This window comes from Paralichthys olivaceus, chromosome 6 (assembly GCF_024713975.1).
Source record: "Paralichthys olivaceus isolate ysfri-2021 chromosome 6, ASM2471397v2, whole genome shotgun sequence".
Classification (NCBI taxonomy): domain Eukaryota; kingdom Metazoa; phylum Chordata; class Actinopteri; order Pleuronectiformes; family Paralichthyidae; genus Paralichthys; species Paralichthys olivaceus.
In genome coordinates, this window is record NC_091098.1 from 23,233,588 (window position 1) to 23,261,472 (window position 27,885).

Genomic DNA, 27,885 nt, shown 5'->3' on the forward strand with positions numbered 1-27,885 from the left:
TTTGAGTCTGATAGCTCATCGCACTATTTTATTCATTGACTGACATCTCAGGAGAAGAGGAGAGCCTTGAAACTCTGCTGTTGGTAAACCACTGGTGTATTTTTTTGTCATAGCGTCGATGCAACACTGAAAAAAGCGTCATTTCCAAACAAACACGAGTCCCTCATTAGTGATATGTAAGAGGCAGAGAGTCTCACCTCGACAGGTTTGCATGAAACATACAAATGAAACAGGTTCAACCTTTTCTTTTGTCTTTTTGTAGTTTCACATATAATAATAAATATTCATACCTATAAACACTCCAAAAGAAAAATCAAAAATCAAAATATTAAGTCACAGGTACTGGAAAAAGCTCCACTTTTAAATCACAATGATAAATGTACAAAACAATAGACATCTCATATAAATGTTAATGGTTTTCGTGAGAGACTTAAATCTCATTTCAGAAGAAATCAGAGGATAAAAACTAAACTTGGAGATTCAGTATTTCCTGAGGTTTATGGGTTCCCCTTAAAAGGCCAGAAGAGGGGAATGGCTTTCATGTTATCAAGGAGATCTTACAACAGGTCAAAGTGTACCTATCAGGGTATCAGGTTAAGGACAAGGAGTTTCCCCGACAACTCGGCCAGGATATTAAAAGATTACGAGCACTTAATGTAGAATAATAAATGAACCTACACCCACCGCTCTCCGCCTAGGCCACGATAGTATTTTAAAACAGCTGATTTAAGTCCTCTTGATCCTTAATAAATCATTTCTGGTCCACTTTGAGAAGTTGTGACGTTCCCTTTGTTTTTTTTTTCTTTACTTAAGATTAAAATGCTGGAAGCCACCACAACAGCGAGCCGACCACGTCACGGCACACAGACCGTGTGACCAAGTCCTCAAAGAGGTCACGTCTGCACTTGATGCAATGAAACAACAGAAAAAAGGAAAATATCTGGGCAAATGTACACAGATTAGGGGAATAGGTGAAGGGAGGGAGGGGGAGGGAGGGGGAGACAGCCTGAATAAGACGCAAAAAAGAAAAGTATTTTTAAAAACTGTACATGTAAACATCACACTTTCACTGAGTCCAAAACCAGAGGGGAAAATACAAAGCTTCACACAGGTTTACAGTACGACCCCCTGCACAGAGCTACAGTCTCTCATCAGTGCACGAAGGGCAACAATTCAAATGATATAAATAACAATAGAAGAAATACAGACCACCACCAAATTAAAAGTTAAAACAGGCAAGGGCTAAAACCACTTTGAAATTTTTTTAAACAGTGCTGTACCCACAGAGAAAAGAAAGGTTTAAAACATCTGTTATCACTCTTTGTACAGCTATACAGTACATTTATCTGACCACTTTAGCAATCCACAAGCTACCAGGGCATTTTAATCAACACCAATAGATTACATTGTCCAGTCAATACAAAGAGAAAATCCATTGGGCATTTATTAGAAGAAGAAGAAGAAGAAACGAAAAAACAACGACAACAACAACGTGACAACGAGCGTTTGTTGTTGATCACAGTAACTCCACCAAACAGCTAAAATGTTGCTCAGCGTTGACTTTTAAGACGGAATACGAATCTGCAAGCAAATTTCAGTTTGTGAACGAATGGGACGAGATTCAGTGGCATCACTGAAAAGTGAAGTGAAGCGGATCTGCGGCGGCTACGGTCACGAACGAGCAGGTTGGAGGAGACGAGGAAGACGTGACGTGTGAGGACTCGGGTCCCACGAACATCTATGATTACGTCCGTTTGAGTCCGGAGGTGGGGTGTTTCGTAAAAATCTGATTCGGTGATATTCTGCTTCATAAAGGAGGTTTTAAATCAGTCTGACCAGGAGCTTCAGGTTCTCTGTGTTTACAGGACTGAAACAAGGGTTCTCTATGATGTTCTGGACACATCAAGTCTTCAGCATGGGATGCACTTGAATGCATAGTTTAAAACCTGAGCTCACATCCTGCAACTAAAGTAAAGTTGATGAATAACTCTCGTCTCAGAGGAAGAAACTTTTTTTACTCAATAAAATTAAACCTGCAATTAGAAATACAGACTCTCTAATTGGAAGGACGTGATGTGGCTCAGGGAAGAACCCAGATCTTTAACACTGAGTCAGAGAATAATTTGTTTAAGGGACTAATATTTATTTTAGTTTGGTGCAGATGCAATAAATAAATCCAGATCTAGATTTTAAATCATGACTTCATGACAGCCGTCTTCTGAGTGACCTTCTCGTTTCTTGACGGCTAAGATCTGTGTTTAGACCTTTTGCGTTTGCTCCAACCAGCTTCATGAAACAGATTCAATCCTGGTTCCAGATTCCAGACAAACCCTGATTCTCCGGTGAGCCTCCTTTATGAAACATCCCTCACCACGCAAACCGATGACTTCAAACCGAGCAGTTTGTTTTAATCCATCAACGAAGCGGAATGAAAACCGCCTCTGTAAAATCCTCCTCTTTGATCTGAAGATGATTTTCCAAACGAGGCAAAGACACACTCACATCACTAAGTTATGTTTCCTTAATCCTGAGCTATAAAGTGCTTCCAAACTTGCAATAGATAATAGAATTTCAACGTAAATGTGATGTAGCCCGATCGTGAAGTGAGAGTAAAAACGTGTGTGAATCCAGCTCTGATGTAAGACCAGTCTGATGCATGATGCTGAAATAAACCGACTCGTGATAAATACGATAGATTTGTGATAAATACAGAAAAATATCTCTCTAAACTTTGACAAATCAATAAGTTGTGAGCCACGTGTGGCTGCTTGAAGAGTCATTGTCTTTGAGATGGAATGTTTCGGCCGACTGAATTAAATCGTCACAGATAGATGTTGTACAAACTGTGTCACTCCACTTATACACAAACAGAAGATTGACACCCTGACAACAACAACGCTTACATCAACGCAAAAAGAAAGGATTGAAAATGAGGAAAAACACACACAACACACACACACACACACACACACACACACACACACACTTACACAAGTGTTTTTGTGCCGAGTGACTCACCATTAAAAGTGTCTGTTGTGAGACTGTGCTCTAGATCTGCTCTGAGTACTCTTTGTGTGCCCTCAGACCACACACACACACATGCACGCACGCACGCACGCACGCACACACACACACACAATAGCAGAAAGCTGGGAGAGTAAACTGTGATGCGATTACATCTTTTTCAAAGATTGTCTCTTGCTTCTTTTCTTTTTTTTGAAACAGTATGTTATCAGTATCGATGAGAACTGAAGAGATGGGTTTGAAACAGCTGAGGTCAGAGGGGATGATTCAGACGGACGGACAGAGGAGTTTCTTTTGTCTGAGCAGCCTCCCCCCCCCACACACACACAAACACACACACTCTCTCACTCTCTCTCACTGCACCCAGTAAAGCCATATGGTCGTTATGGCGGGTTTTACCACTGCCTTCATCTGACTGTCAGTAACGGTGTGAGCTCTATGTGCACTTTTAACTTGAGAACACCCACATAACGATTTCCTTCACACAAAAAACGACCCCGAATCACTTGAAAGTAAAAAAAAAAAAGAAAGACGTGCAACATCAAGTCTTATTTTTCTGCCAGGTCCCGTTTCCTTTTTCATCACTATACGGAGGACTGATCCCAACACATGAAAGTGCCTCAGTAACGAGGTCAGCGATAAACGATTGGTGTTTCACGACAAACGACAACATTGAAAGTGGCTACAATGCTGCATGGGATACCGCTTCTTTTTTTTTTTCTCCTTTTTTTTTTTCCACAACGTGACAGTTACAGCAGGCAGGGGCTGTGGTTAAGTTCTCCCCCTCTTAACAACGCCTCAGCATTTCAGCGTTTCAGTAAACTCACCATTGCTGATTATCATCAATATTGCACCTTTTTCCACTTTTCCCGAAGCACTGGTTATAAACCAAGAGTCTAAACAATATATTCATTCTCCTCTTTGTCCCTGACAGGTGTCTGTGACCTCAATTTGCATACCAAGGCATCTCAAAAGCCTCCTACCTTTTAAGCTCAGAGAAATTGTCTGCCATAGAAATATTTATCATAAAATCACTGCAAATCAAGTCACGTGGGGTAATGAGTGTTTGCCTCTCAGTGACCACAAGCTTAAAAAATCTGGAAACTACTCCAGGACCGAGGTAAAGATTTGACCGAACCACTCGACTGATTTGTCGGTCAAAACTTACAGTTGTTTCTTTTCCTTTCTCTAAAGTTTTTTTTTTTTTTTGCACGTCATACAGAAGCTGTTGAGGTTCACAGGTCAGTGGATTTAGCAGCGATTAATCTACGGACTTCAACTAAGCAATGCTCCAAATTTTTCCATGAAACAAAGATGAATTTGTGTTGTTATCGTTAAGAAAAGACTCGACCCGACCAAATCATGCCACTGCACAGCATATGTTACTTCCGTGTAAAAATAGAGACAAAGTACTGACACTAACTCACTGATATTTAACTATTCATTTCAAAAAAATCTACACAAACGAGCCAATGTGGCGTCATGGTCACAGCTAGTTTAACACCTCTGGTACTCACTGTGTACCAATGCAGATTTTTTATTTTTTCACATAGATCATCGCTTCCTGAGACAAATGGAGGTTGAGGTGGTAAAAGGAACTGAATGGGATGGATGGCTACAGATAAGAGGGCACTAAGGTCAAAGTGAACCAAATGCATAAATAAACATTTTTCAGCCTGTGATATGTTCTGGCCTGTCCGAATACAGAGACGTGTGGGAGAAAAGTAAAGGTGCCATACCTACAGGACCCACCGTGTGCTGCAGCATCACTCGTCTACATTTGTGTCTTTGTATATGAAAGTCTGCCCAAACATGTGAGACTCAGAGCGGCGGAGATGGACAGGCGAGGGGAGGGTCTTGGCACGGTTTGGCTCATACTCAGTTCTGCTGCAGGATCAGGTTTTCCAGCTCGTCTGCTGAGCGGAGGAGGAAGGCTGCGGACTCCCGGTAGCCGGCGATGAGCTGCCTCACCGCCGTGACCTCCGGAGGGCTGAGCTGGGCCGAAGCTCCGCCTCCGCCACCACCCTGACCATGACTGTTGGAGCTGGAGGAGGAGTTTGGGCCGACGGACTTCATACTCAGATCTGTGGGACCTGTGGACACAAAACACAAGTCGTTTTCAGACATGAACAAGTTGACATCTTCATCTTCTACGTGTATGGATGACTCCTCTTTCTCATCTGGAGATATTTGTATTCTTTTTATTTCAGTTTTGTGTCTGTCGTGTGTTAGAAAAGTCTGGACGTGTACAAGCTCCTCACCATTGGTCTGTGCAGCTCCAGAGTTCTGCTGGTTGCTGCCGACCGTCCCGTATCCTCGCAGGTTGTAGTTGAGGCCTCCGTTGGTGTAGAGCTGGTCCTGGGCGAAAGCTGCGCTGGAAATGGAAAACGCTGTCGGGGCCACAGGGGCCGAGTCCCTCGAGTTGGACTTGTCACCGGAGGCTGGCTCATCCTACGAGACATTAGATAGTTTGAATGCCGAGCAGAATATTGGGGTTTATGTTGTGCAGTTGCAAACTCAATGATATGTTTCCATCTGTGTTTGTGTGTTAGTCAGAAGGTTTACGCTTTGTGGAGGGGTGGAGGATAACCCAAGGAACAACCCGTTAAATTTTAGACTGGATCCGGATAAATGGGCAGATCCAGGATTGTTTTCTACTTTCTTTAACATGGCGAGATGGGCTTTATCCTTGGTGGAGGCATGTTCTCTCTGAGTGCCCTTCTAGTTTTAAAAAATCATGTTGGAAAAGGCTCAACCAACCTGTTATAAAATCCTTTCTCTGAAACTTGATTTTTATATTTTATTGAGTCTCATCATACACCCTATTTTTTGCTGCCACTCTATTTGTATTTTCAATTTGCCAATGCCGCCACTGGACTCAATCTTTTCCCTCAGACCTTCGTGTGGCTCAGAAATGGCTGCTGATGGTCCCTCGATAGCAACGTTTGCAATCTCTATTTTTCACAGATCACCACCTCGGTTCAGAAAGCTCCATCTTTGGAGCTTCTCTGGGACTGTGGCCGGCGGGTCAGATTGATATGGCTCAGGACCACGATGGTGCTCCACCACACTAATGAAGGCTTCAGGGGATTCTGGAGAGCTCCACCTCTACACAGCCCTCTGGCAGAGGTGCCTTGTGATTCTGTGCTGCTCCAGATTTCTCTCTGGTCTGAGAATATAACCGAGCAACTCCCGCCTCACATTTCCATCCCCCTCTCTCAGCTCCCTGCCCAATTCTGTTTTGTTTTTTTAGCATTTTTCAAAATTATGAACTGGGCGGAGTAGAGCTCGGAGCTGGGGGGGGGGGGGTGAAGTTATGCTTTAATGATCCATGGCCATTCCAGTGCATTCCCAAATCCCTGCTGGGCAGATTCACAAACACCAACTGCCAAGACATTTACCGTCGCCTGGTAGACATCGAGCCGCATCCTCTTGGCAGCATTTCGGGTTTCGCTCTCACAGGCAGCGGCGAGGATGTTCTCAGCCATGGCAGAGGTGAGGTGAGGAGGTGTTGGTCGGATCTGGCAGCAGGAGGCAGTGAGATTTTTGCACTTTATAAATGTCACTGATTTCAGAGTGTGTTTTTCATTCATACAGACAATATTTTATATGGGGGGGGGGGTTTGTACCTCAAAACCGCCTTTTTTCATTCGGCGACAGGATTTGAGGTAGGTGCGGATGCGCTTGCGGGAGCGCTCCTGGAACTCTGGGAACTGGCGGCTACAGGATTCGATGATGGCCTGGATCTTCTCCTTGGGCTGTTTGGAGATGGGCACCATGCGGTCCAGATTCTCGTCCACGAACAGACGCACAAACATCTGACAGAGACAGAGAGTGGGGGGGAGGGGGAAGAGGAGAGGATGTAGAGCAGAAAAATGGAGTGGGGGTGCAGGGTGGGGAGAGAGGGGTGTGAGAGTTGAAAACAAAAGAGAGGAAAGGAAAGGCAGGGGATGGGGGAGCATTAGAGGTAGAGAGGATAAAGAGGGAGGGGGAGGTGATGAAAACAGGAGCCGTGAAAATGGAGTCACTGCTCATACGCAGGACGATATTTCTACTCCCAGCTTATTCACTCATGGCTGCATTTTTTAAACTCACATGCTCCTATATTTCCATTAGACTGAAAAAAAAATATTTGTTTTCAGAGAATAAACTGAATATTTGACGACACTGACTTTGGATGAGAGTTTTTTTTTTCTCATCTTTAATATTTATATGTATAATATCTCCACATAAACACTGTAATTCAAGAAGAGGGCAGAGCCACAGAGATCAGACAAGTACTGAGTTGTAGTCACTGTGTATAAATGTAATTATACTACATCAGTGAGACAGGATACTTACATTGAAAGCTTTAAGTCTCTCAGGGTCCATACCCTCAGCATCATTAATCTTGTCGCTGTCATCGTGGTCGTCATGATCATCGTCGTCATCATCGATTATCTGTGCCCGGCCAGAGGTCAAGTCCTCAGCACTCATGCTCAGTTCAGTCTTCACGGAGTCATAGCTTCCTGAGCTGTACGGAGGAGACTGGAAAGACCCAGAGTCAAACAAAAATATTCTTATTATACAGACCATTTGCTTTTAGACGAGCAACAAGGAAATCTGTGTATTTGCGATCATCAATTATCAGATCAAGTTTGTGCACTCACCTTGTTGGTGTACTCTGTTTTGACGGGGTACTTCCTGTTGGGGTCTGCGGAGTAGGGGTTTGTCGGCGAGCACCCCACAGGCAGCAGGCTGTCGCTCAGATTGACCGGCTGCTGATCCTCTGAGGAGGAAGAGGACGAGGTGGTGCTGAAGTCAAGGGGAGCGCTCAGACCGTTCTCCGTCACCTCCCCATAAGGGGCCCCACCATCTGGGGGGTTCCCACCCGCAGCCAGCACCTCCGGGGAGGTCAGGGCCGGCAGCCCGTTGGCACTGCCGCTCTCCGAGGAGTCGTCATCTGGCAGAGGGGAGGGAACAGGAGGACGGGGTGCAGACGCAGATATGCGGATGAGTGGATGTTTGTCATGAGCAGCATTTAGCATTAATGTGGGTTTGTTTACTACAAACAGCACTATTTCTACCGTGGGTGGTGACTGAGTGGGTGTGTTCCCACAGGGGGAGGAAACTTAGAGCCTCGTGTTGTGCTTTATGGAACTGTAATGGAAGTGGGTATTGGGGTCAACTGTCAGGATAAATAAAAGTTGGAGTAAAAAGAGGAGAATCTGAGGAGTTCTAAAGGCAAACAGAGAAAGAAATGGGGGTGAGGAGGGACTGGTGGGGGGAAGGGAGCCTTCACTCCCTGGTGTGTGCAAATTATAGCTTTTTAACCCAGTTTATTACCATGCACTGATTTCACATGATCATCTCTACGTGTGTCATGTGCACACCTCCGTTCACTGAAACACAGTAATTCGCTTTTAACGATTTGCCCCATTTCCCGTTTTTTCCATCGTGGTGTGTAATCTGTGAAGGTTAATATCGGCCTTTGTCCTACTTCTCTAAGCCCAGAACCCTGAGAGAGAGGGGTGCACAAAGGATTGGGGCTGCGGTGGTGTCCCACCCCCTGTAAGAGTGGATTTATTTGGATTAGTCCACTAAGAACAAGGCAAGCTGTTTACTGCCCCACGTTATACCTGTTTTAACGAGGATACCTTCAGGTTCCAGATGTAGATAAAATGTTGAAATAAAGCTAACACAAATTGTGCAGTTACTCAAGTCTTACCATCCTCCTCTTTAATGGTGGCTGCTGGGTTGCTGACTCGCTCTCCATTGGGGGGACTGGGCTCAGGCACTGGGGGCTGCTCCGCTGCGACCCATGCAGACTCAGTGCCGTTCATGTCCTCGCTGCTCACCGAACTGTCATCCTGAGGAGAGACGGGGAAAGAGGAGCAGAGCAATTGAAGTTTGTGCTCCGGTGAGTGTCATTCTAGTTCCTGTTGTGATGACTGAAAAATAAATCCCTTACTTCAGCAATTTCAGTGTAAGTGATGAGAGGAAACACACATTTATTTGAAATTCATGGATTTTGTGGACATATATGTCTACATATTGAAATTCCTTTAGAGTCTGACACAGTATTTTTTTATTTGGCTCTTAATAAAACATGCTGAACTCCGGCAGCAGCCTTTTCTTGGAGCACTTCTATTTATAACAGTGTTACGTAGAGACCTTAAAGATGCTTGCTGTAGCGTAACACAAATATGAGTGAACCACGGGGGTAAGGATTAGCAAAGGAGAGCGGAATAATCTCACAAACTATTCAGAGGCCGTGCTAAGCTTCACAGAGACCCGATGTATACGTTAAGCTAACATATATGGCGACTTCTCTTTGGCCTCCGTGCCGCACGCCGTCATGTGTCAGCTGGCATCTTAGTCACAGGAGGCAAGACTACGAGTATGTGACGGAGCAGAGCAGAATTACATCTCATTCCTCCACACACGAGCACACAAATAGGCCTAAACTCCTGGGAATATGCATCCGTCCCTCTGTAAGGGGTTTGAGGAAGACCAAAATGCTCAGTGACAGCTCTATTAGGTACCAAGTGAGCCATGTTGCATTAAAGAGGGAGAGAGAGACACACACATATGTGAGTCTCTAATTACAGTTTGTAAGTAGGTGGAAATGTCTACACTTCAAGAAGAGAACTAATTGATGGAATAGACACAATAGGAAGATATACTTTTAAAACCGAGACCTTAATGTGTACACAGTTTACCAAGAATTAAGGCGAAGATTAAAATCAAATTTAGTGTCTGACTATGAAGGCGATAATAATAATAAACTTATTTGAATAGCACCTTTCACACAAGAAATGCAGGTCGAAGTGATTTACATCTTATATAAACACAAATAAAACCATGTAAAAATGTAATTCAAATTAGACGAGGTTTTAAGAGACATAAGAAACCTAAACGTGTCACTTTGGACTGTAGGAAATACTTTAACACTGTTCGATGATACTGTGTGGACTGAGGATCATTAGTTTCAGTCCAGTCATGGTGGTGTTTCTACATCTGTGCCTGTATCCAACCTAAGGGACCAAAATAATAGTAAAAAAAAGTTCAGCAAAACAATATGCAAACAGATTTCATGTGCTTTTGTAAACAGAGCGAACGTGCGACACTGATGAACCAACTGCTGCTTTGAACTATAACAAGGAGCAGCTCAGATATGGAACAAATCACGACAACGTTGAACTAACCCCAGCTCACGGTTCATTATTAAATTATTGGTACTTTCATTCTCAGCCTGCACCCACACACACACACAGAGAGACACACACACACCCAACCACACACGGATGCGACAAACTGAGGAGCATTTGTTAATTTGTACTCACCCGCGAATCACAGCCTGGGTCATTGTTCCGGATAATCCTAATTATGCGTCAGTGAAGTCTACATTATCATCATCGAGCAGCGCTCCCTGCACTTTAGTGACAGGGGTTTCTGAGTGTTTGTGTCACAGCTACACATGGGAGTGGTCTCACACATGACGTCACTACATCTACTGAAGCTTCACTAATACACATTGGACACTGATCTCCTCCTACCCAGCAGGAGGACTGGTTAAAAAAGTTAAGGACAGGGCAACCCTCCCTACAGCCTCAAGGATACAACTTAAAGGACGATAAGAAGAAGACTTGTGCAGCTAACACAGTCAAAGTGAATAAGGAGAGATCAACAGGGGAAGACTCAAGACCTCGACTGATAAAGGGGCCGATGTGATACTGGTGCTAGGGAGTAATGCTTTTTCAATACTGACATATCAACCAATGTACACATTTAAAAAAAAAAAAAAAGTTTTTGTCATGATTTCTATTATCAAACACTTATGATAAAGTTATTTAATTGAAGTTTGATCATTTATGGTTTAACCATAAACTTTATTATAAATAACAATAAATTTAAAGAAAACACAAATTCAACCAAATATATAAAGTGAAAATAAACATGTTATGGAGAGGGGGTTTTGTGTTTTGTTTCTTTTCTTGTTATGTGTAATGCTGTGATTGTTATCCCGTCGTGGACACACTGAGGCAAACTCCAAACAACTGAGTTGTGTGGCAATCTTGAATTTTGAATCTCGTCAGCATTTTTTATCATGTAAAAATAATAGTTTTCATATCAGCGCATATCAACAAACATCAACGCAGGTCGACCAAACGACAGGTTGGACTGGGTTTAGCAGATTCTTCAAATTAATCCATCAGGACACTTTGTCTTTATGCTCATGCTTCATAAACATTCATTGTCCACTTGCAGAAAAAGACACTCACCCTTTCAGTGGCAGTCATGCACTGCAGTTTCATTTGTTTCAGGTAGGTGGCAGTAAGAGGCATGTTGTAATCAATGAGGTCCGGGACCAGTGAGGCTGGTCTGTCATTTTCTGACAAAAGGAAAAACACAGAAAACCCACAGAGATTATAAAAACAGTCCTCTGAGACACAAATGTATGAAAAATTAAGATGGTTTCAAATCAAATCAAGTTAAAAAATCTTTTAGATACTTATTGTGACCAGCTATTACCACTTAATCATACATAATAATGAACCATTAATATTATACTGAAACAATGCTGAGGGCCATAATTCATAATTGGACGTTTTAACTTTCATATTTCAAGTATAATTTGTTGCTGCTACTTTTAATGAAGTGTTTAATGCAGGGCTTCTACTTGGAATTGTATATTTATTATACATTTAATTGAGTCAATTATTTGATGAACGCAATGTTAAAAACTGTAAGACTATATTTGTGAATTTGTGAGAAAAAATATCAAACTCTTTTCACATTATACACCTGAAGCATATTCTCAAAAACTAACTGTGTCACATTAATGTCAACAGAAACTGAACATGAATAATTAACATAGCTTTATGGTTATGGCAGTTTCATTTGCACAGTATTAAACTGTACAGGTTTCGCTACACAGTTGACCCCAACACTCCCCTGAGACGAAATCAACACAACTGTGCCACCCCCTCACTTCTAAACCTTTAATTAGCTCCAGTACAACTATGCTAAATGAGCTATTATCAATCCCTGTTTGCAGTGCACCCATGGATGTGTACTCACATCACGGGAATACTTTAAAACTGACAAAAACTAAAACAAATGAAGAATCTCAAGCGAGTTCTGCAGTTTCTGTGAGAAGTGTCTTTTTTATATTCACAATAGACATCAGTGATAATTTGATCCTTTGAAAGTCACATCAAATCAAAAAATGTGTCGTGTGTGTGTGTTCTGATATGAAAGACATGGCTGTCCCTCAGCTCTCACAGTTTGAAAATCTCTGCTCTTCACTAACTCTAAAAAGATTTGGAATCAAACTGGAGACTTTCTATCTTTTTTTGTGGCTTTCCATCTTCACTGAACCCGTCTGTAAGGAAATTCTGAGCTATTGGCGTAAACAAACCCTTTGAGCGGTGCAGACTTTGCTGCAACATCCTGCAAAAACACTGAAATCCAGGTTGAAACACACATGGATTTGAACAATGTGGTTGAAAGCTGAATGCAGTCTCCACACCAGGCACTAGAGGGACTCTGTGATCATTTAGCAGATCTGAACAATCCCAGAGATCCTGGTCCTCTTGAGTCTTTGTTACATCATGTGGGTGATGGATACACACAATATGGTTTATTAATGATGGTTTGATTCAGAAAAAAAAAGTTCACATTCAATGTTTGATGGAGAATTCACCATGTTTGTCCTTCAGCTGCCAACAAACGGAACATCTCTAACAATTCTATGAATCTTTAATAATTTACAACACAGAATAATGTATTAAATAGGCTTATTAAATCTCAGCATGCATCTCAACACAGTAATTAACCCTTTTCCGTGTCAGTGTGTCAAACGGATCTGAGCACTAGCTGCTCTTAAAGGTTGATCTCAAAAATAGCATGCCGGTTAATGATGTCTGCGGAGCGAGCGAGATATCCACAGGTCAGATGTGTGCCATTACCTTTGAACTCTGCAGTGCTGGGGTTGATGTGCATCCTCTTCTGACACTCTCCACAGCTCATTAGGAACCGAGTCACCGCCTCTCTGGGCAGGAAGGCGTAGGTCTCTGCGATCTGTGCCAGGGGAGCGAACACATGACACTGAGTTACGGGAAAATAAAACATGGCTCAGGCTGTGGCCGAGCTCAAACTGTGTGGAGGTGTTTTTTTTTTTATTGCGCCACATGCACGTGTGAAAGTTAGGGGTCAGTGATTTTGTGTTGTCTTGACGTGGCATGAGGAGGAATCCTGCCTCTGGGCGATCGCTCTTGCTTCGGGATGGCCTCATTCTAGTTCCAGACCTCTGCACATTTCTGCTTTGGTGCTTTAAAACACAAGTGGTGTTCATCTTTTCCGTTTTCATTTCCCTCCATGCTCTCTCAGGTGCAGTTGACTCATATCTACACCTCTTTCTCTCCCTCTCTCATGCTCAGCCTTCCTTCTCTGTTTGTCTCCGCTGATATGCCACCCTCCCATCCTCACCCCCTCTGGCGTTTCCCTGTAAAATGCGACCTTCACGTGACCATGGAGAGGCAGCAGGGGTGCCCACCCCCACCGGCCCACCACCGCCACTGCCACTGCCACAGCTCCCCCATCCCCTTTGCCCCCACCCCTCACGGCCCCTTGAGGCAGCTGAGAGGGAAAGGCCACCCAGAGGAGCGTGCACCTCCCAGAAGGCCACAGTGACAGTTCCATATTATGCCCTGCCCCAGTGATGCTGCCTCCTCAAAAGGGTACACACTATGAGACGTGACAGGACCTCTCTACAGGGCAGGAGGAATTGGCTCTATGACTATTTTTCAATTCTGGGGGGAGGGAGGAGAAGAGGAGTACCAATGTCCTGCTAAACCCCCCTCAACACTGCCACCCTACATAGACACACACAAAGCCTCTCAGTTTGTCAGGACACCACACCCGACCCGAGAACACACCTCGGTTTCCCTCATTAACTAACAGACTGTGTTTCCTCAACAAACATCAATAGACTCCAAACTAAATCTGTGGTTTAAGTGCTTTGTTTTCCTGGTAGATGTGGTTAATTGTTCCAGAGTCCTGATGCTAAGAAGTAAACATTATTTTATCAGAGATGTCTTTTACAAAGTTGGTTTAAGTTTAGACCCCGGGACTTTACTCTGGTTCAAATGTTTTCAAATAACTGGGTTTCTTTAAAACCTCTTTTTCCGATGTTGTCTTCAGCAAACTGTAGTAAACTGTAGTAAATCTGCAAGCTCCCTCAATAATGTTTTTACTGATCATCAGGTAAATGTCACATAAATAATACCTGCTAATCATACAGAAAGATGAGATGGATTCTGAATCGCCACCTGGTGGCTGGCTGCAGTATAGGTCATAAGTTCCACACCTTGTATGTAAATGGTTGGGGAGATGGACCAAACAAAAAAGTAAAAGTACATGTTAAATGTATGTTCATGTCGTTATATGGTTTTAATTAGTTTATTTATGCTATAAAAATTGGGTTAACATCATGATTGACAGGTGAGACTGGCTTGTGACTGATCGCTACCGTGCAGACTCTAGCACCAAGAGTGCAAGATGGCAGAGTTAAATATTCCTGTTTTACATCATCCATCCTGCTAATCATCAACAATGGCATTGGTACTATGGGCATATTAGTTGTCTGGTGTAAGCATGTAGGCCAGAGCAGCTTGCATGGAGCAGTGTTAATGTTGTGTACAGTACATCAGTGAAGTGTACTCTGTTTTTATTCACATCCATCTTTTCCTGACAAAAAAAGGAGCTTTTGGGAGCTTTACATGTTTCATGTGCAGCCCTCTCCTCCTCCTTCCTCAGCACATGTGGGATTTGGATGTGCACAACATCCACCTGCTTTGCTTTTGCCACTTTTTCCCACTAGCTGCCCGTGGTGTTGATGTGGACAGAGGCAGGAACAAGAGGGAATACAATGTGTTTTCTGTTAGCATCACTGTCAGTGAGGAGCTACACTGGGAGCTACCTGGTTGTGTTTACTCACCGCTTTGTAGGTTTTCTTCTGGCCCGCGTGTTTGGGTGCTCTGCCAGGGTCAGCACCCATCTCCACATGCATGGCATAGATGATGTCAAAGAAGTCTTCAACAACAGCCACACGCTTCAGGGAGGAGTTGTCTTGGGCTGAATTACCGTCCGAACACTGAAACATAACAAAGAGTTAGGTTTAGCTCTATGTCCCACCTCAGGATTACAGAACTGACGTGTGTGTACCATCTACAGTGTTTGATATTACTGGTGCAAACACAGATTCCTGCATTCACGTGACATGAGCTGGATCTTTAAGGCAAATGAGTCATGGGGGTCATGTGGTAACAGAGAGCAGTGAAAACGACATGAAACTACCTGTTCTGTCCCGCTGTTGTTCAGTCTTTAAATTAGAATTGGAGTCTCGGCCCCGTCTGGGTCGGCAACCATCACCTAATCTCTGCCATGTTTAAAAATAACATCAACGACACTGTACAAGACCAACAGTCCCTCCTACCACCACCTCTGGCAGCCATTCTGCCTCCCGTACTGCTGACCCTGTCACCATAGAAACTACTGCTGATTTCTCTCGGGCAGGTGTGCTGGGCAAAGGGTCATGTGACACACCATAGAAGTGGGATCGCCAGGACAACAGCCTCCATCCGCTACACCACAAGGGGCTTCCCTCTCCTTTCTACCATCATCTCCTTCTCTAACTAACTCTTCCCTGCACCTGCTGATATGTTTTAACAGAAAATGCCCCAGCAAGCATGAAATGGAAGAAAAGGATTTGAGATCTTAATAAGGTTTTTATTTCCCAGTTTCCAAGTCCACCTCCTCCACGCAGATATGAGACACACTTTGACATTTTCTGGAGATTGGGTTCTAGGTGCGGAGTGATCTTTTAATGTTTGTGTGAGAGGAGGGTCCCGAGTTCAAAAAGTTGTCCCCCTGGCATTGAGGAATCACACTTTTTTCCCTGATCTCTCCTTGACATTTCTGCACAGTTCCTGATATCTGACATTTCATTTTTTCGTTTTTTCCCCCAATTGCGTCCTCTCTCCTGCTTCCATGTCTCCATCCCCTTCCTCCGTCCCTTCTTTCTTTCTTTCTCCCCCCCCCCCCCTCCTCCTCTTCCTTCTCCTTGCTCCTGCTCTCCCAAGTGCGAGGTAATGATCGTTGCCATGGCAACTAAAACCAGCTCACAGAGCGGGTTTGTTTTAATCCGGCCCTCTCTCTCTCCCTCACTCTCTCCAGCCACTCTCCCCTGTCAACATGGGCTAAATGTAATGATAATAAATGAAATAATAGCGATCCTCCACCTCATCATCACAGCTGTAATCTATCGCAGTATCATCATCATTCCCCGGCTGACATCACCACCGCCGCCGCCGCCACCGCCGCTGCTGCTTGGGACAATGGTGTCAGGTCCATTCACACTGGATTTAGATAATCTCATACAACTGTGGGGTGTGCAGTGCACCCACACGGCTGCTGCATCCTCCGCTGAATTCTACCCCAACAAAACCTCCAACATACACTGTGAGTATTCTGCAGAGGATTTTTTCTCTGACCTGGAATCCCACCGCCCAAAAAAAATAAACATATAAATTACAACACAAACTTGGCAGAATCAAAACTTGTAATGTTTTTGTCCAGGGTTGCAACTTTACATAATTTTCTCAATTAACTGATCAATCATTTGGTCCAAGAAATTTCAATCAATAGATTTTAGTTATTTAAACAGCCTAATATCACAAATCTGCTGCAGGGGACTTTATTCTGATAAAGTAAAACTCCCCTAAAAATATAATACGTAACAATTCTTCATTAAAATGTCTAAAATGTTTTAGACTTTGTTTACTTAGGTACTTATATTATCTATGTATTATCATCATAATGATTCCAACAATGTGACACTAACTTACATACTGAGCGAACAAGGGGCCGAATAAAATGATCATGAGGAGTTGAGTGAACTTTGACCCTCGATATTTGCTTTGTGATGATACTGCTTGTTGTAGGTTAAAGGTTTAGTGCGTAAGATTTAGTGAAATCCTGTAATAAAGTTGTATATTGCATCTCACTGAATACCTTTTGTCTCACACTCCATTTGCGAGCACGTAGGAGAATCTATTGTGGCCTTCCGGAAACGTAAGAAGGCAGAAGGCCTCCTCTGAATCCAGTGTTTGCTCTGTGTTGTGAGCTACTGTAGAAACATGGATTCTGTGGAAGAGGAAACGCTCCTGATGTAGATATAAAAGGCTCAAAACGACTCTTGGTTTCAGCTGATTACACGCTTAAGAAAACATAATTCTAAATATTACATTCACAAATAGTTTCTTCTAAATCCTACATACTGGACTTTGCAGACCCTGCAGAGCATGACTGTGTTTCTTCCATTAGCCACACATCAGTCCTGCTACCTAAAGGCCTCCTCGGGCTCCCCTGCAAAGATAAGCTCTAGTTTCCAAACACAAGCCGACGGGGAGTTAAACATTCACCTCTAAACACAACGCGCTGTGTGTTTGCGTGTGCATGTGTGTTTAAGTACGGTACATGTCTACCGGGCGGAGTTTGTAGATGAAGCATCTCAGAGGAGAACAGCTGTTGAATAGTGCTGTTGATATTCGGTCTCATCAGCAGCATGCCGTTTTAAAGAGCAAAGGAGACATGTCAGCATCACTAATCGCCAACAACACTGCAAAACTCTCGCTCTCCGTCTCCTCCTTTCCTCCTTCTCTCCATCTTTCTAATCCTGTAGGACTTTGCTCTCCCCAGCCACTGTACAACCAGCCCCCATCCCCTCTGCGCACTCTCCCTGTCCCGCACCAAACCGCTCTGTTGCTAGGAGACTGGAGGGGTTGAGTCGACTGCCCCCACCCCCGCTGGCAGTCATACACAGACACACACACACAGACACACACACACACACAGACACACACACACACACACACAGGGAGTCGCTAAAGGGGAGAGAGGAGCCGTCCTGCACACAGGCAGGTCAGGAGGAGGAAGAGGAGGAGGAAGAGGAGGAGGAGGAGGAGGAGGAGGAGGAGGAAGATGAGGGGATGGGTGGGGGTTCACAGGAAGCAGCTGGGTCACAAAGACAGGCCGGCAAAGACAGAGGAAGAGATGCAGCACACAAGAAATTAGATCCATGGATGAACGGATAAACATGAGTGGGACGTGCAAAAATCTAAAACATATATATGTTAAATATGGGTCTGAACTTGTACAATCAAACATAGGTACTTTCTGTGTGTGTGTGTGTGTGTGTGTGTGTGTGTACCAAGATGGCTGTGTCAACAGTACTCATGACTCAGATTATCTCACTGCAGATGTGACAACAGGTCATCTTTTAAAGCCCCATCTTCCCCCGTAAATCTATCAACTGGCTAATGGACACATAAATAGGACAACCCTTGTTTGTGTGTGTGTGTGCATGTGTGTGTTTGTCTGTGTGCACCAAGGGGACGACAGTGCAGACGACAGTACTGAAGATTTAAAAAACTGTGATTAAAAGAGGTTTTTTTGTTCTGCTACACCCGTCCCCTTACATTTCTTTTCCTTTCTCCATCATCTTTTCTTCTCTGCCTCAATTCATATAAAGCCCCATCATTAAATCCACATTAGGTGCACCTAGCTCTACCCCTCTGTCCGACATCTGTGTGCTTCTCTATCTGCTGCCCCCATGATGAACATTATTTGATAGAGTGTGTGACATCCACAATATCCCACAGAGCCGGAGACACAGACGGTCCCACTGGCCCTGCAGACTGACACTGTTGACGTTCCAGTCACTGACTAAAGTGGTATGTAAATGACTTGCACATACATCATCACATCCCAGGGTCCATTTTGTCAATTTTAGGCTATTAACTCACTGTCCCAGTTTGTAAAATGTTGGCCTTGCAAAGGTATTAAAAGTGACAGTAGCGGTGTGGTAGGATGATTATTGCCTTCTTAAAGACTCCCTCTCTCTCTTTCTGTGTGTGTGTGTGTGTGTGTGTGTGTGTGTGTGTGTGTGCACGTGTGGAGCAGAACTCAGACTATCTCCCACACAGGGGGGAGGCCCCCGGGCCAGTTAAAAATGGTGTTAATTTCTCCTCCTATGGGAAAGCAAAGAACGGTCTCTCCATGGCAACAGAGAGGGTGCTGAAGGGAGGAAACACAGAGCATGCGATCAGCAACCCCCTCTTTGTACCAGCACACATCCTCGTCCAAACTACCACATATGTGCACCATGGATTTCGTCACCCCACATCTGAAATGAACGCATATTGGCATAAACTCAGTGCATCTCAGTTTGTCTCTCGTCTAACAAAGAAATGTCCTGCGCACTCAAGCCAACACCTCTCCACCTTTAGCAGCTCAAATAAAAAAAAACCCCTGATGAAACCAAGTCACTCGGCATCACACATGAACAGGTAATTTCTCCGTTGCTCTGGTGACGGATGTGATAAGAAGGGGCCGGTGATTCCTGTCCGGGATGGTGATCGTTTGCTGTTTGAACCTGTGAGCACGAGTCCATGTGTTGCCCCTCATAAGCAGAGCCAGAGAGAGAGAGAGAGACGAAACAACAAAAGGACTGACAAAAGCACTGGAGATTCACTATGCAGAAATAGCATTAATGCAAATGCTGTTGAATAATAGGGGATAGTATTCTTTTGACTCTGTGGCCCCTCCACAAAAGATGAGCTCTCTGGGGAAATGTGGACTAATTAATCAGATAATAATGATGATGTTCCTCTTCCTAGTCGACGGTGAGGCAAGAAATAACATTTAGGGCCCATTTTACAAAATGCAGATTAGAAGGTGTCTATGATTTCTACATGAGGGGAGGACGTCCCAAGAAAGACCTTTGATAGCATTATTGAATCCTCTGAGGCTAACCCTGAAAAACCTTTTTCTGTGACACTAATGTCCAAATCTATCTTGTCCCGTCAGTGCAAAGGCTTCAAATCCTTCAATTAATTCGCCATTTATTTCCTGATTAATGAATTTACCACTTTTGTTTATAAAATTCCAGAAAATATTCAGAAAAATGCTGAATATTAACTCCAATCCCAATGACGTCTTTAAATTGATACAAATCTTACTAAGACAAAGAAAAACAGCTAAATCAGAGAATGTTTAAATTATTGTTGAGAAAATGGTAAATTTATTGATTAACTGATCAGAAAATATTTTTTTAAGACTTAATCTATGGTTCAATAACATCTCAGACTGTACAGTTCATATTTTCTTACGCGCCTAGTCTATAAAAAGTCTTGACTGGAATGTCGGACAAGTCTTGAGAAACTGTGATGGACATTTTCATTGTTTCCTGGCATTTTATTTGACAGATTAATCAATGGACAGTTGTAAGGTGCAGCCCTCCTTGCCAATTAATTTAATCTTCTCAGTTTTAGGACACTTCTCTGGCCGTTTTGGACTAATTGTACAAGTTAGGTGATAAAGGTGACACTGATGTCTGGGTTGATAATTTGTGGCAGCGCATTCAGAGAACATGATGTGTGCACACAAACATTTTCTGTGTGTGTGTTTGTAGCATGTCTATATACTGTGTGAGTGTGAATGAGAGACCATGTCCACCAAATCCTAGTTGAGATAAATGTACAGAGATATTTACAGATTTCTGTTGGCATGGCAACTAAGAGCAACAGCACGCAGTATTTCAAAATTTCCAGTTTAAGCATCTCTTTTGAAACTGGCTGCACTCTGACTCTCTCTGTCTCGGGAAGTGCTCCTGCTTATGTGGTGCTCAATTCTGTGGTGCATCTCCGTGTCTGTTTCTGGTCCTGTACCCCTCCTCCTCTGTAGCGTCCTCTAATCAGGACATAATGAGAGCCAAACGAGGTTGTATCTCCACTCGTAGGGCTGCTGGATTCTCTGAGCAAGGCGAGGGCCCTGAGTCGTGCGGAAAGAGGGCGAGATGACATGGGAAGGAGGGACAGAGACGGAAAGAAAACACAGAAAGGAAATCATTCTGTGCACGGCTTGAAAAGAGGCATCGACACTGAGTCTGTGCTACTGTGCCCGCTCCCTCTGTCCTGCCACATGACTGAAGCCTCCTTGTCTGCTTCACTGACACACAGAAGAGACCTTCTCTGTCTGCACATCAGCCACCATCCATCCCTACCCCCACCCAGCCTGCCCCCGTACAGAAACTTGGCACACCCTGGGAGCAGCTGCAGCGGGGGCTTCCAATGCTCAAGCTCCAGAGACACGCCCCCGGCCCTGCAGCCGTAGGAGGAGGCAGTGACCATTGTGTGTATGTGCGTCTGTGTGTTTATACGTCTGATTGTGTGCGCGTCACTTTTCCACCGGCCCAGGACGGCCTATTTATAAAACCCAGGAACGCACGCCGAATCAAGAATCATGCTTTCTAATCCAGTCACATGCATATAAATTGGTTGATTTGTGGCGTCTGACTCATCATTAGAAGCTGCTTGTGTTGGCTGATGTTTTGTTTGTTGTCTAAATTTCCCTGGTGGAGCTGAGTCAAGGGGAGGTTTCCCCCCCTGCCTCACGATATTAGCGACAAAGCATGTTCTCTCAGTGAGCTACACTTCCACTTTCTCTGCCTCTCCAGTGCGTTTTAACTTCAGGGAAAGATCTCAGCTCAGCAGATCTTCGGCCTCGTGGAGAAATACACTTGAAATTTTTCATATGGCAAAACTCACTCAGGTGCCGGTTTATTAGGTACACCTAGCTCAAGCGAATGCAGTCTTAACCAACATCCAACATCCATTTCAGTAATTTTACAGGTTATACTTCATGGATCATAATGGAAAAGAAATCTGACATAGATTGGGCATTGACATTTATAAGTGCAATTTGGTGCAGCTGAAATAAAGAAAAGTGTTGGGCCTTGGCAGGACGGATCACAACGAACCTTGGTGGAAGGATGTTGTATATAGATCAGAGAAGAACCCATTGAATTTCCGGATCCAGGAGTTTTCTTCTTCTCACTGTCTTTAACATTCTGAAATAGGGCATTTTATTGTGTTGTTGTTTTTTATGTTTTCTTTGATTTGTCAGAGGAAAACAAGAAAAATAAAATATTTCTGGATTTGATATCTATGAGCAATTTGGTGTGAATCTAGTGAATGTAAATGTGGTTTCATTGGGGGACTGTGGGGCCTTGGCGGGGGTATGCGATTTACTGAGTGACCCTCTACTAAAAAATGTTTTGATTCAAAAATACGGTCATTTTTGGAGGCTCCAGTTCGTGGTGTTGTTGAATTGTCATGTGTTACGTGAACAGGTGGTTTTATTATTTTGTCCACCTTGTTTATATATCGCCTAAAATGACCATGAGTCAGAATCTGAGCCTCTAAAAAACATTCACAGAACATCTGACCCTCCATGAAGGAAGGATTTATTGCAGGACAGTTATTACTATATAAACTACATTTGTTTTATCTAGGTCTAATAAATTGCAGAAGAGGACATCAAAGAATTTATGTGAACAAGGAATGACAAGAACCACAGACAAAAGCTAATCACCAACACATTTCAGTCAGCGCCTGCACCTGCGGACACAGATCACACCTGCCCTCTTGCCCAGAGGGAAACATAATATTGAGGAGAGATTACAGGATTTTGAAAAGGTATTTGGCCTAAATCTAAATACTCTCTCACACAGGTTTAACACCTGTGGAGGGCTCCGTGCTATTCATCTGAAATCAAAGGATTTAGTGTCTGATTGGTGCCAATATCTCCTGCAGTTTGCTCACAGAAAACGTGTTTTTGCTCTTTGTGGTCCAGAGAGACTCTGTCCCAGCAGGTCAGGTGTGGATGTGTGTGTGTGTGTGGGGAGGGGGCATCGTTCCCTGGAGACTCTTATTTTTAAAATGGTGGTTGTCTCCTTGCTGGCACAGCAGGCCCTAACATCACCATACACGGACATGGGCGCGGAGGGAGCCGCTGGGCCACTGCCTGACACTTCACCGTGCGCATGTTGATCTCCCGTTACAAAAGAGGAGCGTGCGGTTTAACCCTCCGTGCACCTGCAGCCCCGCTCGTGCACGGTGACACGCGACTTCTGCACATCACCCGCAGACATGTGCAGGTGAAGTGTGAGCGCTCACTCCGGGGCGTGTGTCGACATCAGTCCCCTTTTGTTTCCGCCACAACCCCTCACGTGGTCTCCAATTACGCACAGCCGCCTCCCTCTATCACATGCAGAAATTACTATATATAAAAAAAATTTTTAACAGTTGACAAAAATCCGAATGTGTTTCTCTCACAATGACATTCGTCTCGCAGAGCTTCGTGTGGGGATGCACACAAAAGGCTCAGATGCAGCAGAGACAGACTATCCTGGACTACACAGGTGTTGCCAGAGCAACGAGTGCCTGCGATCCGCATCCTGCCCAGGACAATGAGAAGTGCGGTGCAAACACTCACACTGACTGCCATCATGTTTCTCTGGAAAAGAAAACCCCTCATGTGCTGTTTGAGTATTTAGAAAACGCATATTTGCTATTCCTCAAAAGAGGGGGTGGGGGGCAATAAATGTTGGCGACGCACGGACACGGTTCGTTTTGCTCGGTTTAGATGGGACAGTGCGGGTGCGCGCGGTTCACTGACAATCACAAGCTGCTGATGTTCAGAAATGTTGGATCTGTCATGTGCTGAGTGGTTCGTCCCTCCATCAGGGGGCACACCGGACTGGAGGCTGTACCCTGACATACCAGACCCGTGCACAGACATGCCGTTGCATCCACGAGCACACACACACACACACACACACACACACACATACATACATACAGCATCGCCACACCGGACAACACGAGACCGTATAACGGCACGGTGTCTCAAACACACAAAATAATACCCTGTTATCTACATGCTTTACACCCTGACAGGACTTCACCCTCACCGGGGACACATGCGATGATGCAGCCCATACCTTTTACCATTTGCGATAGCCAGGAGGCACCGGCGTTGCTATGGCAGCAAGGGATGAGACGTAGGGGCTGTTCTGGTTGGGATGTGGACAAAGTGAATCTTTATCTGGGGAAGACGAGGGCGAGCCGGGACGATAAAACACCACAAGTTTGTCATTTTATTCACATGACAGGCGCATGTGTGTGTATGTGTGTGTGCAGCCTGAAATAATGACAACTTATATAGGCGGCAACGGGACATCTCGTGCACACACATACACACACACACAGAGAGACACACACATGCACACACACACACACACACACACACTTTACCGTTGACTTGACCGGCACATATAGGACGGGTTTCCCTGGAGCCCCTTTCTTGTTGTGCTCTCCCAGGACGTTGGTCCCGACCTGAAATCCTTTCGACTTCACCCAAAATTTGAATTTGGCGTTGATGTGGCTGTTGTCGACGTACACGCCGTCCGACTCGTCGCTCTGCAACAGTGTCTGCATGATTTTGTTGTATTTTCGCCGGGTGACGGTCTTTGTTTTACCGGAGTCCCCATAAGTCCGGAGACACCAGTCCTGAAATTCACTGAACATCTCCGCCTCCAACACGACCGGACTCCGGCTCCTCTTGGGCGCATCCACGCACGCCTTTTTCGTTGCCATCGCTCCCCCTCTCGCGCTCTCTCTCTCTCTCTCTTTCTGTGTGTGTGTGTGTGAGCCCGTTCAAACAGCCCTGGCTAATAAAGAAACACACTTGAACGGGTCGGTTTTTTCCTCCTCTGGTCCCCGCTCTGTCCCGCGTCCTGAAGGCTTGGATGTGGTGGTGGTGGTGGTGTTTTTTGGGGGGGGACGGCGCAGCCTCCCGGTGGTTTCCCGGCAGCAGAAGTGACCCGGACAGCAGCACACCTGTTTGCAGAGGAGGAGCAGTGCTGTCCCGACCCGCAGCGGTGAAAAAATGTCACTTCCTCACATCATCCGCTGAGGAGCAGAGAGAGGGGGGCTGTCCTATGCTGAGCGGGTATCTCCCACCTGTGCGTAAAACCCTCTCCACCGACAGAAAGAAAACCACAGTCCTCGCTTAACAACAAAGAACACAGACAAAAGCGTGAAAACAAACGTCGCCTTCAGTTCCTATCGACCTACTTTCTAACAGTCGACACTATTTTCGGATGCTGGGTTGCTCAACCCTTAAAAAAAAAAAAAAAAAAGCGCAAAGATGCTATCAATGTGCTCCTGTTTTGGCCACGTATCCGATCAACATGCGCCACCTGGGATTCTCCCTGCTCCTCACACCTGTTTGAATGGGATTTGCGCCGCTGGCACACTGCTCCTTCTATCCCATACAACACACTCACATCTGCATTTCACTGGAAACTGATCCATCTGCAGCAGAGCCCGAGGTGTATAAGTGAAGTGAGAGATGGTAAATGTAGAATTTATTCACAGGGTGTGATGGAAAAACTAAAAACAATTGTTTGCATTTACAGGTGGACTGCAGAAAAATAAAGATATATATTAAATAGTCTGATAAAAAGATAATATCCTCATATAATGAATATATTCAGACTTCATTGTTTCAAATATAGAGCTTGGATTTTTGTGCTTAAGTCAAGTCACCTCAGCAGATTGTGAAACTTTATTGTCTTAATGCAAATATGGATAAAATGTAGTTTGGCAAATAAACCACATGTGTTAAAACTAAATATAAAGGCTGTTAAAAGGCTTAATATTTACAAGTAATACAAATCATATAAACTGCATTTTTGAGCGAAGAACAATGTGAATCATTCTGTTCCATCACTTTCATGTTAAGAGATGAGAAAAGTTACATCCGTTGAACACTGAAATTAGTATTGAACAACCTAAATGTGTTTTGTTTTAGGAGGAAGCAACAGCACATATTAAGTAGCTGTATTAACTCTGAATGTGTATATTTGTGCCCGAGTGGTGTCTTTGTGTGTCTGTGAGTGCCTGCAGCCTGTGTGTGTGTGTATGTGTGTGTGTGTGACTCCTCCTGGCCTGTGCATTGTAGGCCCATGCCGGTGGTGGCTGCTGTTGCCATGACAGCAGCTCAGCAGTGTCTCCGGCCGTGCAGAGGGTGAGTGGGATGCCCCGTCCTCATCCTCTCCATCCTGACTCAAAGAACGGTACGCCGGACACAACCCCCCACTCCCTTAACTGAATGACAAACAGCCTAACACTTGGTCAAAAAAAGAAAAACTGAGTGCACGTGTGTTGTTTTTGCGTGTGTGAGCGTGTGCTGATGGCCGAGGCCTTGGCAAGCTATTTCATTTCATTTCATTTCATCATTTGGTCTCGTGTTGTGTCTCAGGACTGGACAGGAGGAGCTGCAGGGCTCCACGTGCATCCCTCAGGGGAGGAAACATGTCAGCACTTCTCTTATTTTGAAAGGTTTGGTTCCAGACACATGTTTCGTTATAACCTGTGTTCAGACGGCTGCCGATGGGATTCTTCTAGTTCAGGGGTAGAAGGACTTTTACGCATTGCACTTTTTGAGGATGTTGTGATGAATTGGAAGATCCTTGTATATGAAGAAAGAAATGAATTTTGAAGGCTCTTCATTAAACAGTTTAATAGATCTTGATAATAATTATCAGAGACATTTCAGAAAATCTAGGAAACGTGATTAACTTTAGTCTATGTTTATTCCATATAAAGGAAAAGCGCAATATCTTTCTATCAAACACTTCTTCTGCTTTCTTGTTCATTTGCAGTTTTTTCTAACGTGTTTTCAAGTTCTTGTGAATTTTTAATGCTGTTTTTTTTCTTTGGTATTATATATATATATATTTTACAGTAAAGTTAAACATCAAAAAGTCCGACTCTGGTCGAACCATGACTAAAAATGAAGTTGCATTTTGTCTTCACAGACCAGTATTGTGATTTTATTATACTTCACAAGGCAGCACCTAAAAATTACTTTTATTATTGATTATTCTGACATTTATGTTCATTACTGATCTATTTAAAATGCTCATTCACCTCTCTCTACACAATACTCCATTCAGTAACACAGAAATTAATCATTTTCTTTAAAGTAAACAATCGTATTACTATAAGTTGTTAACTGTATTTAATTTGTGTGTTTTTTTATGTTTGTACAACAGTTTTCTTTTCTCAGTGTAGATAACATCTTTAGATATGTTGCTTTGTCCAACCCAGACTCCAACATATAAGATATTTAGTTTTCTGTCATGTAAAGTTCTTACATTTGAGAACACAAAGCTTCAAGGAATTTGCCACTTTACCATAGAATTTTTGAATGATCAAATCATTGCGCTAGGGACCAAATCCAGTATCTCACTTAAAAAAACAATATTATAGAGAAAAGAGAGAAAAAGTAAATAAGACTCTTTTTTTTTTCTTCTTACAGTTTATCATCATAACGGTCAGATTTATGTTGGGGGCGTATAAAATTCATTAAACATTAATGATCCTTAATAATATTCTCACATTAGATATATCATTATAAAATTATATTAGATTTTTATCTTCAAATATTAGAAAATACTGCAGGGCACACACACACACCAAGAACAGATCATTTCTCAGCACCAGCAGGACCCGAGTGGTTCAGACCTGTAGGCAGGGTCACCCCCCCCCCCATCAGTCCTAATGAGGCAAAACCGCTGTAATTACGCTCCCAATCCCCCACTGAGCACTTTCCTTTCACCGTGAGGTGGACAACTCCTGTCCTAGAGGGCCACAGCGAGGGTCGTCTCACACTGAAATATCCCACATTCAAAAATAAAACTCTTCATATTAATAGCACAAGCCTTGTGGCAGCATTTACACCTGCACCTCACACCTGCACCTGACTAACCTCTGTGTCCAAATACGGTGTCATTTCCATCCCATAAATGAAATCTGTCTCTTCACAAAGAGAAAACATGCTCTAGTGCCTCATATCCAGTGGAAGTGTATATTTAGAGCATTTAATTCAGGGGATCAGTCAACA

The 27,885-nt window shown here is 43.9% G+C and overlaps 1 protein-coding gene across 3 annotated transcripts in view; it reads right to left on the reverse strand.

The window, feature by feature from the left end:
* The window catches only part of nol4la (nucleolar protein 4-like a), a 31,873-nt gene continuing 3,988 nt past the window's right edge, over positions 1-27,885 (reverse strand). The window contains exons 1-11 of one of the 3 annotated variants that reach the window (XM_020095873.2): positions 24,228-25,050; positions 15,008-15,163; positions 12,978-13,089; positions 11,289-11,398; positions 8,732-8,873; positions 7,674-7,966; positions 7,366-7,551; positions 6,654-6,842; positions 6,426-6,545; positions 5,286-5,475; positions 1-5,117 (exon numbers count right to left, since the gene is read on the reverse strand). In XM_020095873.2, coding sequence (XP_019951432.1) covers positions 4,903-5,117; positions 5,286-5,475; positions 6,426-6,545; positions 6,654-6,842; positions 7,366-7,551; positions 7,674-7,966; positions 8,732-8,873; positions 11,289-11,398; positions 12,978-13,089; positions 15,008-15,163; positions 24,228-24,569 — 2,055 coding nt within the window. In that variant the 5' untranslated portion in view covers positions 24,570-25,050 and the 3' untranslated portion in view covers positions 1-4,902. Of the gene's footprint in view, positions 5,118-5,285; positions 5,476-6,425; positions 6,546-6,653; positions 6,843-7,365; positions 7,552-7,673; positions 7,967-8,731; positions 8,874-10,349; positions 10,497-11,288; positions 11,399-12,977; positions 13,090-15,007; positions 15,164-24,227; positions 25,051-27,885 lie in introns of those variants that run through there. The other 2 variants (XM_069526603.1, XM_069526604.1) reach the window with 2 other exon arrangements.